The 17,118-nt window shown below is 39.7% G+C and overlaps 1 protein-coding gene and 1 long non-coding RNA gene across 3 annotated transcripts in view; both read left to right on the top strand.

Moving 5' to 3' along the window:
* LOC142101940 (uncharacterized) overlaps positions 1 to 16,431 on the top strand; it is an 83,122-nt gene extending 66,691 nt beyond the window's left edge. For both annotated transcript variants that reach the window (XR_012679163.1, XR_012679162.1), the window contains one exon: positions 16,397 to 16,431. This is a non-coding gene — a long non-coding RNA (uncharacterized LOC142101940). The remainder of the gene's footprint in view (positions 1 to 16,396) is intronic.
* Positions 493 to 6,539, top strand: LOC142101397 (peptidoglycan-recognition protein SC2-like). Its single transcript, XM_075185859.1, has 4 exons — positions 493 to 556; positions 1,131 to 1,332; positions 4,892 to 5,010; positions 6,222 to 6,539. The coding sequence occupies exons 1-4, from the start codon at positions 493 to 495 to the stop codon at positions 6,398 to 6,400; spliced, it is 564 nt and encodes a 187-aa protein (XP_075041960.1). The 3' UTR covers positions 6,401 to 6,539.
* Positions 16,432 to 17,118: the final 687 nt, after the last annotated feature.

Raw genomic sequence — 17,118 nt, forward strand, 5'->3', positions numbered from 1 at the left:
TACTGGAGCAGAGATTTGCTGGGTTCCTGTGGGGAAATCTTCCATGTGGAAGTATCATTGCAATCTTCTGCTATCACCATCTCAATGTGGCAAAGCAGGAGTTATTCAATAAAAATATAGATTATTTATTTATTTATTTAATTAATTAAATAATGCAATTGTATTTCAAATCTGAATACCAGTAACATAATTAAGTTTTTAAAAAATATGTGTGAACTGGCGCAGGTCCACCAAGACTGGCCTGGCGAAGCCACAATACTACTCTTACCGCTGCCAGCCGGTATCGTCGGGCAACTGAGTATATTTTCTTAGTAAATCATGGCCAAAGGAGGTTTTCTATATCTGTGACAATCAGCATTAGAAAAACAGCCCTATCCCTAAAATCTGTCAAACTTCAGGCTTTATGCGCGGCCCTTCTCCCATGTTCTCAGGGTGTTAGATGCTAGAGTAGTATTACACCCCACGCATATCATTGAACATGTCAGCTCTCACATGGTGTCACATGGCTGCCATGAACGCCAGGAAAACAAAGCGATCTATACCCTTAGCAGTGAGCGTGAGATACGGGTTCCTTGCTGCATATTTGGGGACTGAATCAATGCTTCCATAATCACTGCTATGACTCCCGCCTTAGGGAAAGCTCAGGCTGTGCATCCTTCTATTGTTATATGTACAGCTGACGACACGCCCCCATTCTGTCACATGGTCTGAGTGCTGAGTGACAGAATCACTGAGACATTTCTCCACATGTGAAGGTGGACGTATTGGATGAGATATGACCATTTGTCACATGGGAAGCTGAGCCTATATCTTTTCTGGTTTCACTGGAGCCTGTTAGCGCAGCCAGAAGATGACCGTACACCCCGGAAGACAGTTGTCATCTTCCGACTCTATGTACCAAAATGCAATAGATTTTGACATGACTATTATGGGACTTTGTGGGGGCCACATGGAGCGTCTGTCACAGGTGATATTGCAGATAGGAAATAAAGATTTCTAAAATTCAGATAAATGGTTAATAATTCAGAAGGCGCACAGCACATAGAAAGCAAATATAAAAAGAAAAAGAATGAACATGGAATAATAAATCTCACTCATCTCTCATTTCTTCTATTTCCTCCAATACCCAGGATGCCCTAATATCATAAGCAAGTCTGCCTGGGGGGCAAAGAAGACAAGCTGCAGAGACCGCCTATCGAACCCCGTCCCATGGGTGATCATCCACCACACAGCTGGGGCAAGTTGTAATACAAAGGCGTCCTGCATCAGTCAAGTGAAAGGCATTCAGAACTTCCACATGAATAGTAATAAATGGTGTGACGTCGGCTACAAGTTAGTGATAAGTATGGCGCGGTGGGAGGGGCTTATTTATATTAAGAAACACAGAGTTATACTTACATATACATACTTAAACTTATATATCCATTTATACTTACTTAAAAGTGATTATCTGATCTGGCTTTTGTTTGTGTTTAATTGTTCCCACAAAATAATGGAGAAGGATCTGTTGGATAGAGAGACATGATGACGTAGGGTACACAAATACTAATTTAGAGTGAACAGTCATGGGCAAAAGTTTTGAGAATGACACAAATATTGGTTTTCACAAAGTTTGCTGCTTTAGTGTTTTTAGACCCGTTAGTCAGATGTTGCTATGGTATACTGAAGTAATATTACAAGCATTTCATAAGTGTCAAAGGCTTTTATTGACAATTACATTAAGTTTATGCAGAGTCAATATATGCAGTGTTAACCCCTCTTTTTGAGCACTTATGCAATTTGCCCTGGGATGCTGTTAATCATCTTCTGGCCCACATACTGACTGATGGCCGCCCATTCTTGGAGTTTGTCGGTTGGAGTTTGTCGGTTTTTGTTTGTCCCCCTGACTCTTGAGGATTGACCAAAAGTTCTGAATGGGATTAAGGTCTGGGGAGTTTTCTGGCCATTGACCCAAAATTTCAATGTTTTGATCCCCAAGCCACTTATTTATCACTTTTGCCTTCTGGCAAGGTGCTCCATCATGCTGGAAAAGGCATTGTTCGTCACCAAACTGTTCTTGGATGGTTGGGAGAAGTTGCTTTTGGATGATGTTTTGGTACCATTCTTTATTCATGACTGTGTTCTTAGGCAAAATTGTGAGTGAGCCCACTGGCTGAGACACAACCCCACACATGAATGGTCTCAGGATGCTTTACTGTTGGCATGACATGACACAAGCATTTTTCCAGATGCCCCAAACAATCTGAAAGGGGATTCATCAGAGAAAATGACTTTACCCCAGTCTTCAGCAGTCCAATCACTGTACCTTTTGCAGACTATCAGTCTGTCTCTGTAATTTTTCCTGGAGAGAAGTGGCTTCTTTGCTGGCCTTCTTGACACCAGGCCATCCTCCAAAAGTCTTCGCCTCACTGTTCATGCAAATGCACTCAAACCTGCCTGCTGCCATTCCTGAGCAAGCTCTGCAGCTGAATCAACTTTAGGAGATGGTCCTTGCGCTTGCTGGACGTTCTTGAGCGCCCTGAAGCCTTCTTCACAACTATTGAACCTCTCTCCTTGAAGTTCTTAATGATCCGATAAATTGTTGATTTAGGTGCAATCTTACTAGTAGCAATATCCTTGCTTGTGAAGCCCTTTTGTGCAAAGCAATGATGACTGCACATGTTTCCTTGCAGGTAACCATGGTTAACAAAGGAAGCGCAATGATTTCAAGCACCACCCTTCTAAAGCTTCCAGTCTGTTATTCAAACTCAATCAGCATAACAGAGTGATCTCCAGCCTTGTCCTTGTCAACACTCTCACCTGTGTTAACGGGAGAATCACAGACCTGTCAGCTGGCCCTTTTGTGTCAGGGTTGAAATGCAGTGGAAATGTTGTTTTTGGGATAAAGTTCATTGTCAGGGACTTTGAAATTAATTGCAATTCATATGATCACTCTTCATGGCATTCTGGAGTATATGCAAATTGCCATCATAAAAACGGAGGCAGCAGACTTTGTGAAAAACAATATTTGTGTCATTCTCAAAACTTTTGGCCATGACTGTATTTACCAACAGTGCCTAAAGCAATTTTACCTTTAAACATATACCTGAGGTTTTATTCTAATAAATTGCAGATATAATATAACCAGACTATTTCATGTTATAGTCTGGTCATATAGCTCAATGAAAGTCAACTGCTGATTGGCTGATATGGTTGCATGTAACATTTTATCATACCAAAATAATGATAGTAGAATGAACTCCCTCTCCAATAAGGGCTCATGCACACGAGAAACATTTCAATCCATTAATGGTTCTGTGCATTAAATCACGTTGTACATGGACAGGACTATGTAGTTTTTGTCCCTTTTAAACACGTATCAGATGATAAAACACGTTAGTTGATGGAAAATCCTGCACAGTCCTGTTACATCCAGGAGATGGCACTGGTATGCATGGGTCCATTGGCACAACTAAAGGACTAATTACTGTCTCTAAGTGTCAATCACATGATGCTAAGTCCTGCACACATTCATCAATGTCACAATGTTTAATACCTTCACATCAGTGACAGTTTACAAACACCAATCACCGCTTTGTGGTGTCAGCAGATTTGATGTTCATGTGTTGGGTAGTATGTGAATTTGTTTTAAATTTTCACTATTTGTATTGAATATTAAAAAATGTTGTTTTACAATAAAATAGCTATTCATCGGTTATATTCACCTTTCACTGAACCTAGAAGTGAAACATGTTGTTTGGGGTCCGATTCAACAATCTGTTGCGATAAGGACAATTCCCTTACCGCCGCAATTTACCGAAAACACCAGGGCAGCTGAGCGATACTCCAGGTACAGGTCGCAATACTGGTTAAAGAAGTTTCCCCTATTCAAAGGCTTTAGCCGAGGAATCATACTGCCAGAGGGGATTACAATGGTGGATTGTAGTGTTATCTCTGGCAGTAAACATTTCATGTATTGGGTGAAATTAAAACACAACGACCCTATCATCGGCAAAAAGAGCCACAATTGGTTTCTTGCCCCTTAATAAATCAGCACCCCGGTGATGTGCTGCAAATGTATGGAGCCTGTTTGTTGAGTATATATGAACTGAGAACTAGATCAGTCTGGCATACTAGTGGCTATATTTACTATGCTGTGGGTTTGAAAAAGTGGGGTTGTTGCCTATAGCAACCAATCAGATTATAGCTGTCATTTTGTAGAAGGTACTAAATAAATGAAAGCTAGAATCTGATTGGTTGCTATAGGCAACATCCCCACTTTTTCAAACCCGCAGCTTAGTAAATCTAGCCCTAGGAGTTTTTTGTCTTTGTCAAAAAAAATACCTTAAAGACAGAAGATACAATTCAATAATATGGAGCTAATCTGCTTGTTAGGGAAATTATGCATTCAAGGGCATGTGCCTCAATTGGCCAATCTTAGTGAAGCCAATGGACAAACCTAGGGGAAAATAAAGACAGGGAAAAAGGTAGGGAAGAAATAGGCAAGTTGAGGGAAGATGAGTATAAGGATGTCTACGGATATAACGAAGGGAAGGAAGGTAAGAATGAAGAGGCCTACGGATAAATTAAAGGACTAGAGGAGCAAGGAATGAAAGATAAGAATAAAGAGGTCTAAGGAAATAATAAAAGAGGTGGATGATAAAGGAGAGGAAGAAAATATAGGAATACAATTTATTTCATTTTTAAAAAAAGTATGAAAAAAACTTGAATGTAATCAAAGAAATTAATGAAATTAATAAATAATAGACATGGATAGGGATAAAGAGGGGACAGTTTAATGGGAAGGGAGAAAGGAACGAGAGCTGAAGGGCAGAATAGTAGGGTAAAATGGCAGGAGCTTCACATACTGGCCAATAGTAACTATGCAATATATACTTATATAATCACACAGCTTTCTAGTCGGCAATGATGGCAGCGTATACGAAGGTCGTGGCTGGACAATGGTGGGAGCTCATGCCAAAGGTTCCAACAGCAAGTCCATTGGGATCTCTTTCATTGGAGACTATATGAGTAAGTGGAGAAACTCTATGACATAAGGGATGTTTCCATATAACATTATTGTTTGTTTGTTCAAAATCCTTATTTTTCATGACTCTTAGGGCTAGATTTACTAAGCTGCGGGTTTGAAAAAGTGGGGATGTTGCCTATGGCAACCAATCAGATTCTAGCTGTCATTTTGTAGAAGGTACTAAATAAATGAAAGCTAGAATCTGATTGGTTGCTATAGGCAACATCCCCACTTTTTCAAACCCGCAGCTTAGTAAATCTAGCCCTTAATATCTAAACCACATGGAAGAAACTAAACCACATGGATGAAAACACTAGTAGTGAAAGTAATAAATTAGTACAATATACTGTCTGACCTTAGCTTTGCAATCACAGTTGACCATAGTCCAGTGATAGACAACGCAATATACTTCAAGAGCCTCATGTACAGCCCTCCAACCTCCAAAAGGGATGCACATTACTCTTAATTTCAAAACAACTTGGGCACCCCCATATTACTCATCCAAAAATGCACCCAGATGCTCCAAAATATCAATAGATGTTTTTATTTTAACATAAAACACTGTGGCCAGCTATAGGATACAATCTGGTAATTACCTTTTATCCTTGGTTTGTTTCTTCAGGCTGCTATAAATGATTGATAATTCTGCAGAGTTTACATTGTTTTGGGAATACCATGGTAACAACAGTTGGGGTCTATTTGTTAAAAAGTGACGATAGAGCTGTTTTTCACTTATCTCAGTGATAGAAAACCCTTTATCACCATGATTTACCAAGAAATTATCACTGTGTCTGCTGAGTGCTACTAGTCTTGGTGGATCTGCACATGTGTGTGTACTATGGATATGAAAGTAATGATGAACTTATGGTGATGGCAAATGTCACAGTCCGTTAATTCAATCCAATAGTTTTATATTGAATTATTTAAAAAATTGTGTGAACAACAATTGATCCAATATGGTTACATGTGGCTGGCCAAAAGGATTGGTAAACTGATCATCTTAGGGGGGAAAGTTTTCATCCAAAAGTGAGTATATTAAAGCCAAGTGAAGTCCAGCAATTCTACATCTGTCCTACACTGTGCGTGCATTGTAAATCTCTTTCTGGTCGGTAGCATATAAATTTGTGTGTCTGACTATAAATGATTGGATGGCAGCGTGTGCCTTGTTATGTCTCCTATTGTACTTACAATTTATTCCTTCCTCCCCAACCAGCTAAACTACCATCTCAGGCCGCACTAAACGCAGCTAAAAGACTCATCAGTTGTGGGGTTTCCAAACGAATGATTCAACCAAATTATACCCTGAAGGGACATCGCAACGTGGGCAGCACTGATTGCCCCGGGAACGCCTTATATAACAACATCAAATCCTGGGGCAGATTTAAGGCGTAAGATTCACATTCAGTGTGTTCTGCAAGGATAATCCAAAACTAAAACTGAAGAATGTAATCATTGCATCTGCCTTATGTCTTTCTCTCTTTTATCCCTGTCTGTGGATCATATCTTAAAATTAGAAAATTATTTTTCAACATTTGCAATCATTCTTTTATATATTAAAATGCAGTGGAAAATAAAGCATACAAAAATGTTTAGTTTTGGTGTTTTTGCACAAAGAGAAAGAAGCATATTCAAAGTGGAAATGTCCCCATGTTGGAGCACCTTGGTAATGATATCACCAGATATTGATGCTAAAGCTCTGTCTGAATGAGCAGAGCTTTCTATTCCATGTAGCTCCATGTCGATCAAGGTTAAAGGATGGATATATGTTATAAACTTTCCTTTACACCCACCAAATTTCACCCTCCTCACCCCCCCTCCCATTGTACCCCCTTTTCACATTTTTAATATTGTATTTTCTTACATAATAGAATCAAAATGGATTTATTCTGAAATTCTTACAACTGATCAACACGTATACTCTATAATGTTATATAAAATAAATCTAAACTTTTTATTAATTACAAGTAAAAAAAACATACAATAATTGATTGCATAAGTATTCACCCCCCACTTGTTTTACTAGTTGGTAAAAGCACTTTTCTGATTCCTCCTAGCGAGAAAGGCCACCCGTATTCCTGTGTGCACGCCCCAGCTTATGCTGTACGGTAAAGTTGTAGTCTTAGGGCTAGATTTACTAAGCTGCGGGTTTGAAAAAGTGGGGATGTTGCCTATAGCAACCAATCAGATTCTAGCTTTCATTTATTTAGTACCTTCTACAAAATGACATCTAGAATCTGATTGGTTGCTATAGGCAACATCCCCACTTTTTCAAACCCGCAGCTTAGTAAATCTAGCCCTTATAGTTTATCATTAGCATAGTCAGCGGATTATGGTCAGTGTGTAAAGGGAGCTCTCAGCCATAGAGGTAGAGCTACAGTTTCTAGAGTGCCCACACCATTGCAAGGCGCTCCTTTCCCACAGTGGCATTGTTCACCTCCTGGTTCAGGAGCTTGTGGCTGAGGAATGCCACGGGAAGCTCACAGCATGTGTCATCTACTGGACTGAGCACAGCAGCCAAGCTGAAGGCAGAAGTCTCTGTGTGCACCAGAAACTACATATTAGCATTATGGACGGCCAATGCTGGTTTTCTGTTGAGTTCTATTTTCAAGGCAACGAAGGCCTCACAATCATGGGAACAATTCACCATGTAGACTGTTGCCTTTAGTCATGACTTCAGGGGTTTGGCTATGATATTGTCTAGATCAGGTTTCCTGCAGTAAGCAGCAGTTCCATTGCCTATTTCTTGATCTTGGGTTTGGCCAATGCCTTAAGTCCTGTATCTTAGCAGGCTCTGTATTAACAGTTCCACACCAGGAACCAGATGCAGCACTTTAGGCATAACCATCTGGCATTTGTCCGGTCAGATAGTCAACAAAGCCTATTTCATCCTATCTAGTTCCTTATCTGTGTGTGTCAGATACTCATCCCAAGCTTTACTGTAAATGGCTATGCCATCCATGTAGGCCTATGTAACATCCTGCATCCCGTCCAGGAGGTAGTTTATAATGTAAAATAATCCTTTTTCATAACAAAAAGTATTTCAGTGAATTAGTAAATTCTAAATAGTGTGATAAATGTTGACGTCTCCTATGCCTTCACATCTCCGTCCTCTAGCCTCAGTTGCTGTCTTCCTGCATGATCCTGGAGTCTTATTTGTTGAGCCTGCAATCTTCGCTCCTGACTGAGCTCTCTCTGCTGGTCTCAACCGATGATCTTTTGTCCAGAGCTCTTCATTCTTCTCTCTCAGCCGTCAAACTGTCGGTGCCGAGCGCAATGGGTGAATACAAGCTGTTGAGAGGGGACTGAGCAACGGTCCAGCGATTGGCCTATTGGGGCGACCAAATGCAAACTGGCCGCTGTGAGCTCGGATTGGCTCCCCATGGTGGACACTCATTAGACCAAAGCAAATCTTCATAAATTTGCTTGGTGTAGGACCAGAAGACAGGGAATACTTACCAACACCCTGATGTTGGCAATCAGGTAAGTCCCTCGCTGGGCACCTCTTCACACATTTACGAAAAATTTAAAAATCCCTTCTATCAGGCTGTTGTATGTGGTGGAGCAATAACAATCATAGAGGTGGCAAGAGTAAGATACAAACCTAAACGAGTCTATGTACAAGGCAAATATTGAGGAAAGAGTAGCACATTTAAACTCTTTCCTCCATATGTTTCTCCTCTCGGCTGACCGCTAAGGAGGGGGGATAGGTGTGCCCGGAGGAGGAGTTTGGGGAGGGGGTGCAGCTATAGTGCGCATGCATATTAATGAGCTGAATCATTACTATGCGGCATGTGTGCAGCTTTCTCCCCTCCTCCGCACCAAAATCTTCCCCAACCACTTAAGCAGAATCTTATTATAATACAATGTACGTTCATGTCTGGATATTATGGTTTGTTAAATTTGTCTCCCTTATTGTAAAATACAGAGGCATGTGTTACTTATGTATAAACAACAAAACATAACTTTTCTGATGTTCAACAACTTTGTATCTTAACTGTTCAGCTAATATTATCATAAATTCCTTGAGGACATATGTCATTTACCAGCACTAATTATATTACTGTTGATTCATGTTCATTATCCAGATTTGCATTGGCATGAATCCATCCGCTGAGTATCATGTTCAACTATAGCTGGTGTGTTTAGAAACGCGCTACCTGGATTTTCTATAGTCTATTACTATTAGCAGTAGTTTACTAATAGTATTAGTTGCAGTTTTACAAGGTTTTAGCTCTCATTATTTTTTTTTAGCAGTTTGCACAATAATTGTACATTAACCCCTTGTCTTATCTCCTCTTCCCTTCATTGCTCCTGTCTTCTAAGTCTCAAGGTTAATATAAAGTTTCAGGAACAACATCATCTTTTAAAAAGTTATAAAAATGAGTCCTGCCACCACATATTTTTTCTGAAATAGCCAAAAAATAAAATAAAAGTGACAGTGGATGAAAGAAATGTATTAACCCCTGTATGAGTGCTGCAGCACAAAAATAGTTGGTGTCATTGAAAGTTGGGGCTAAAACTACAAATTGTCATTTAACAATGGCTGATTTTTCCAAAATGTTACACTTTTTTCACGATCCCTTAAATTCTTACTGCATTACAGTTGATCGATTTAACACTCAATTTTCCTACATTTTACACCACAGAAAATAGTATTTTGTAAGGTTACTCACTCACTGGTGTTTAAAATTATTTTTTTTTAACACATATGAAAATACATCTATTCAATCCTATCAGAGCTCCTCCTAATTCCATTGCTCCTGCTATCACCTTCACTCACCTATCCGGAGCCACCCAATTGTGTATTCAGTGCTGTGCTCTCTCTATTTTTTCCCCTATTGACTTCTAGGCCTATTTATTCCTACAGAGCATTCATTTCAATGAATTTCTGCACTAAATGTAGGAAGTCTATTGAAATAAATGGGCTCTAGAAATAAATGGGCCACAGACATCAGTGCCACTGCACAGTACCGGTAATTATTTTTTCCCACATCAGTAGAGATTTCGGTAATCTTTATTGATATGTGACCATGGCAGAGAGTCCCCCAGAGTCCCATTCTCCACCAGCCAATCACAATACAGCTATCATTGGAAACCATTTGTGATTGGCTGAGCAGCTAAGGGAGTCAACTGAGATCACTCTTATTCTGTGGTGACACTTTGATCAGACCAGTCCAAGTCATATTAATGGTGCTCGTTCACAGCACAATCCCCCAAAACCTCTACCAGCATTTAGAAAGTGCTCTGACTCAGAGATCAAGTGACCCTCTCCTTGGGAATGAGGTTGACCTCTAAAATGCAAATGTATTTCAGATGAGACTTTGCCTCTGCCACGGAGAGGTTTTGCAAAGGGAATACAATTGTGTTTTAGGACAAAATCCTAGTAAAATCTTAATAAAAGATAGAAATTTATTAAATCAAATCTATTTTTGGACCAAACCTATTGTCCGGCTTTTGTATTTACCAAGAAAAAAAATATATGAAATTAATAAATATCCATTGTGATCAGCTGCCCGTTTTCATTTTCTTTAAGTGATCAACATGCTCAGGGAGGCTCAGGAATTCAGAGAGAGAAGCCAGTGATGCTGTGAGGATTCAGGGAAGGTTGCTATCCTATTCTGTCAGTGAAATGAGTTGTGTGAGAGTGAGTGTTCACTGTGAGAGAGTCCAAGTCTTCACTCATTAGTATCTCGAGTGTGTTTGAGGGTCAGGAGAGGTGAACCAGAACACCTACATAATCAGGTATGCATGGGGATTACATTTATTTATTAATAATAATAATAATAATAATAATAAAAATCATTATTATTATTCCATAAATACACCTAGTGGTGCTCTTTTTATACTGCAAATTCAGTTCTAAATCTCAGTTTTAGTTTCAGTAACTCTGAATCTCAGTTTCCTGTAACAGTTAATTATCCTCTGCTATTTAACAAACATTCTTTAAATGAGGGTGCAGCCGTCTTATGTTCCTCATTTTTCATCAGTATTTTGCATAAGTGCATTCTGCAAACCATAAACACCAGAATAGGGAACACATTTCTCGGCTTTAATTATTTTAGAACGTAATTATATGGTCTATAACTGATTTTCAATTCCTCTTCATTCTCCAGATTTGCATAACGATAGCTGGTGTGCTTAGGAATGCGCTGCCTGGGCTTCCTATAGTCTATTACTATTAGCAGTAGTTTAGTAAGTTGTAGTATTACAAGGTATTTCATGAGGCTGTACCATATTTGTACATGAATCCATCTAATTCCTTCATTACTCCCCTAATCTAATTCTCTTGGTTAATTTAACTTTTCAGGGAAACTTTCTCTTTTAAAAAGTTATCAGTATCCATCCCTCCACTACAATTTGTTTTCTGCAATAGCTGCCCTTTTACCCACACCGGGAAGAAATGATGGTGGAAATGTATTAACACCTCTGTGGCTTATTGTAGGAGTTTATTTCAATTAATGGCGCAGTTCACCAATGTATATCATTGCAAAATGTACAGATTTTTATATTGTAAATGTATTGATTTCTGAGGCAGTATGCTATGTTGGAGGTAACTTGCTTTTGTAACCTTTGTGAAGGCAATCCCATGCTAATTAAGCCTTTTCATCTTAGAGTGATCAACACACCTTTTTAGCCTAAATGCACAGGAGGGGGATCGTTATCCTTTCATCCTGTGTATCCTGTGTCTTAGAAAAATAGGAAACCTACTTGAATAATGGAACAACAGGTAATTTGGGAAATCACAGATAGATGTAAATTTTGTTAAATATAAATTACGTTAAATCCAAGTTTCTATTACATCCTGATGCTAAACATTGAATGTAATATCTCAGATGTTGTGCTGCCAGGTATGAGCAGGGGTTGGGTTTACCCCCTGCCAACATGTGTGACAGAAACTGTATCTAAGGAGCTATATTTTGTATTTCAACTGGTGTATACCATCTGGACTTTTGGAATATCACTAGTACCTTCAACTAGTGTGTGTAACCGTCCTTATAAGGACCCTTTCAAACAAACTTCCCTGCTTCAAGATCCTGCTGTGACACCTATTCAACTGCTGTAATTCCTGTGACCTACGGATTAGACCAATCTATCCGTTATCTGGCTGTTCTGAGGTTTAGGACCCAGCATCTAATAACGATGCTCTGTCTGCTATCTGCATCTTTGGCCATTATGAGAGACCAGAGGGAACATCCACAGCAACTCATGTAAAAAAAGAGGTCACAGGTACCAGCCCAAGTGCCCAGCAAGTGGGGTGCATTAGTGGCAAGAGTTACCCAGAAGGAAGCGGTTCCAGGTGCCGGTGAAGGAGCCTGGTGGTGGCAGCAGAGCACCCCCTATTGAGTTTAGAGGGGGCACATTTGGGGTAAAGAAAGGGATGGTGGCAGGACAGGCCCAACCAGGCCCCAGCAGCATAATAGGGAGGCATAGGAGGTCCATCCTGTCACAACCTATGTAAGTATCTACAAGAGTTGGGATTCAAACTACAGTCAGACTGACAGATAATATTCCCCGGTTTGACACTTTCTCAGAATTTACACTTTTTTTTATGGTCCCTTCAATCCCCAATGCCATCCAGAAAGCCCAGTTTTCTGATTTTGCATGAACTTATCCCACAGTTTACATCTCAAAAATGATTCAGATACAGGGCTGTAGACCCATGCGGTGACCAATGGTCACTCATGCGTAGTGAAGACTCCGGGTCAGAACCCGGAATTGTGAGTAGCACCCTCTTATTGCATGCACTTTTTTCTCAAGTTAACATTTTCTTATCCTGTGGACATGTGACTTGTCATGGAATGTCTGTAGATAGTACACTTGCTAGAACAAACTGTCTCCTGTGTTTTTACGTTATTTGCCATAGTTTTAAGACCTGTCACGTACTGTCAAGCTGTTCAGGTCCAGGATGGGTCTCGAAGCCTACTAGGCAATGACTACCCCCCGCGAGGTGTAGAGTCTAATGGAAAAAGAGGTATTCATTGCAAGGAAATATGGACTTGGCTGCTCTCCAACCACAGGTCACGGTCCTTTAGGGGGCACAGAGCAGACTTAGGAGCAACCCAGAGACAATGGACACGTGCAGCTATGCCAGACTGCAGAAGGATAAGTATACAGGTCTTGGAGAGAGGCAGATGAGTCAGGATAACAACAGGAACAATATGCTGTGAGAAGCAGATGACCTATAGTCAGCAGACCATCCACGATTCAGAGAGGTGTCTGTGTTGAGCAGCAATATACAGCAGAGCTAAGATCCCTAGGAACCGATTATCCAGAGACAGGATCTATGATGATGCCCGATGCCATGGAGTATGCCTTCAGATATACTGTGGAACACACTACAGCAGGTAAGAGCACTGAGGTCCCAGATGGGTAGCGAAGGCTAGATTCAAGATCAATGATGAGGTGCGATATAATGCTGGCTTAACAAATACTGAGAGTGATAAACTGTAGAGAACTGTGCTCTGCGATCCCTGTGGGCAGAATAGCCCGGGGAAGGATCAATGATGAGATGCGATGCTCTGCAGTATAATCATTGGCCTAGAATAGAACACGTAGGAACAACGAGGACGCAATGAGTAGAAGATGACTGATCGCTGAGATCCCTGGGGGCTGGATAGCCCATAAAGGCAGGAGTCCCCAGCTCCTTCCTGCTTTATTGTCAGATTTGTTATAGATTGTAACACTTGCTTAAAGTGCTTGATGTTATTACAGATAGGTGTCTACTTCTTTGATTAAATGTAATGTTTTAACTTATTAATATTAAGGGTAATGTGCGCCCCTATTGTAGGTCAGGAGGTCGCCCATCACTGCTTTAATATCTATTTGAGGTAGATATTAAGATTAAAAAAAAATAATCTGATACTAGGTGTGTGTCCAGTAACATAAGTACTGTATTAGGTATGGGATAATATATCGCCTACTGTAAATTATAATGATATTTGAGGTCATCAAGGAGATCCGCGACCCTGGACGGAGGCCAAACGCTTTTAGATAGGTCAAAAATTTCCAAGGTGACTTCTAATACCACAAGTTTCACAGGTTTTTCTAATGAACACTGAAGTTATAACATCAGAACCCACAGATTATAATCAATGACATTACATCTCACCGTATGCGATATAGAGATATTCTGTACCCATTCCCCAGTGATTATATATCACACTTGGTAATGTGCGTTACTTTACTGTAATATCATCTGTATGTTTAATTTCACAGATATCTGTTCTGTGTTGATTCCTGTGTGGATCATGAATCGTCTTATAATACTTCTGGCAGCTCTCTGCGCCATTGCATATGGTAAGTAAGAGAGTGTTCATATCTGGAAATAATTCCAGTTTTGATTGGTCTGTCCGGACTCTCAGTCCATGCAAGGAGCGTGGCCTATCAGAAAGTGGGTGTGGTTTCATGCACCAACTAAAACCCTATTCTACACTCTCACTTAGTCACTATATATATCATTTGCCATCTTAAGTCAAGGACATTTATTTAGAACATGCTGTGCAGCAGCAAAATGGAAACTTAAATAGGTTCCCTGACATATGGACTTTGCTAATGTTAGCTTATATTTATTAAAATAAAACACATTGTTTAGCTTTTATAAACCTTATCTGTGCTTGTTACATTGCTACAAACATATGGTTGTATTTTATATCTGTAATTGGTATGATTCTATCTTATTTTATTTGTTAGAATTATTTTTTATTGTATGTTGTATTATTTTAGCTCATTTTATTTACTTTATTTCATTTTTATAGAAATGTGCTTTTCTAGTGTTCCCAGGTACCCCAAAATTGTTTTCCGTTACAAAACAAACATATGTACATACACACATCAACACATCAACCATCACACCCTGCTCCCTTGCAGCGCTCGGGTTGATATATATATTATATATGCTACAAACGCTCACTTCCAAGGCAACGCAAACAGGCCCTGTGACTACCGCAAACAAGAGATATGATGAAGACTATTTTCTATTACAGGTTTCCACATTTACGGTTTGCAATTTACCCTTAGGCCCTATAGAGGTGTAATGTTCGTATTGTCGCTACCAAATAAATATTGCGCGCTGCGATCATTGTGGTTCCAACGCACAAAAGAGATTTAATAGCAAGATGTAATAAATCACAATAGAAGAATAAAGTTCAGCCAATACATACACAGCGCTCTGGATCCAGGAAACAGTCATTCAATCCTGAAGCCTGTGGTCAAAGTAGACTGAATGGTGGTCTTGGTGCCTGGTTTATATACAATTTGTGGTACATAAAAAAACAGTGGTGATGTCATAAAGTAAACAAGACAATTAAAAGCATTTTCCATTGGTTTAGGATTTAGGACAGTCCAGTACAATGCAGGTCATAGGTCGCTTCAAATCATGCTCTCCAAGGGTGGGGGCAACTCACTCCAACTGTTGCCTACGTGTCTTCCCTCAGGAGCCTGCCGAAATATTGGTTCAAACCAGCCTATTAGCATTACAAACACAATATCATTTTGAGCATTAATCCTTTATCATCCATAACTAAGGAACGCAGGGTGCGATCGCTTAGCCGATAGTAGTGGATTTCTGATGGTAAAAAGTGGATTAGTGTGACACTAAACATGATACATTTCCTATATCCTCAGCCTTAGATGTCAATAAAGGGGTTTTAACATTATTATATTATACTATTAAATCTATTGCATTTGAATACTGGAACTTTATTAAAGTTAACTATTTACAAACATATATGTGAGTGTAAATGTTTTTATAAGTGTTCGATAGTGTGATTGCGTAATTAGTCCTTTCACGCTGTAGCGTACCATACGCTTATTTTCTCATGAAACCAATTAAATCAATGTTTATTAATTTTAAACACTTTAATCCAAGTATTTGACTTTCACCGAAGGATCAGTTGTCCTCTCTGATCTTATAAAAGATTCATTTATAATATTTTATAACTGTTTATCACTCTCCTGTACACAATAGCAGGAAGAGATAGTTTTGGCAGGATTCCTGGTAGCTAGAAGCTATTGCAACCGCGGTTATTGCATCAGAAGCAGGAACGACAATTACAAGAGGTGTCCTGTGTATAACTGTTAAGCAACCAAATTCCTATTGAAGCATCTGCAGACAGGAAATATAGACCTCTGCTTGGGAAATAAAGCTGCCTGAAGGTGAACAACTACTTTAATGTTGGAGGGATAAAATACAGAGATATAGTTGAGCATTTCTGGACAGAAGGTGCCCAGCACATATAATAACAGACCAGAAAGCAGAGAATGAACAGTGTATAATAAATCATCATTGTCAACATAAATTTATATAACACCAGCAAATTCCATAGCGCTTTACCATTGAGATAATAAATCTCACTCTTCTCTCATTTCTTCCCTTCCTCCAATACCAAGGATGTCCTAATACCATTAGCAAGTCTGCCTGGGGGTCAAGGAGGACAAGCTTCAGTGTCCACCTATCGAACCCCGTCCCATGGGGGATCATCCACCACACAGCTGGGGCAAGTTATAATACAAAGGCGTCCTGCATCAGTCAGGTGAAGGACATTCAGAACTATCACATGAATACTAATAAATGGTGTGACGACGGATACAAGTTAGTAAATTTGGCGCAGTGGGAGGGACTTAATTGGTTAGATGCAGTGCTCAAAGTGGACATGTAGAAGTGTCAATAAGGTAAATGTAGCTGAATGGCCAAATTAAATTAAGCTTTTGATGCTCTTTAACACTATTTAGTAGAAAAAACAAAGACATATTAAGTGCTATTCCCTCTGTGACCCCCGCCTCTGTCATGTAAAGCCTATTGCTGGTAATATTACAATCGGTGAAACCCCACGCTGTATGTCCTCACGATTTTGCCAGTACCAGCCTAACAAGGCAGCACTTGGATGGGTTAGGTTGTTGGGGGTGGGGTGAGGGGGGTTATTGCCGGTTTAAATGTAATTCTTTACGTCGACATTGTGACTGTTGAATTTACAACCCATTGACATTCACAATGTCGACATTTTAACCATGTCGATCAAACATGTGTTGCCATTCTGAGTGTCAACCTTTTAATTGTGTCGACATTCTGCCTGCCAACAGTATGGTGTCAACATTCTGAATGTCAAAATTTT

Source organism: Mixophyes fleayi, chromosome 9 (assembly GCF_038048845.1).
Source record: "Mixophyes fleayi isolate aMixFle1 chromosome 9, aMixFle1.hap1, whole genome shotgun sequence".
Taxonomy (NCBI): domain Eukaryota; kingdom Metazoa; phylum Chordata; class Amphibia; order Anura; family Limnodynastidae; genus Mixophyes; species Mixophyes fleayi.

What these genes read in the sequence shown, in the direction of transcription:
- LOC142101397 (XM_075185859.1), top strand. Translation starts at nt 493, where the DNA reads ATGGTGTCACATGGCTGCCATGAACGCCAGGAAAACAAAGCGATCTAT. An exon ending in CTATACCCTTAGCAGTGAGC is followed by an intron (nt 557 to 1,130) that starts GTGAGATACGGG and finishes TCCAATACCCAG; the next exon opens with GATGCCCTAATATCATAAGC. An exon ending in TGGTGTGACGTCGGCTACAA is followed by an intron (nt 1,333 to 4,891) that starts GTTAGTGATAAG and finishes ATAATCACACAG; the next exon opens with CTTTCTAGTCGGCAATGATG.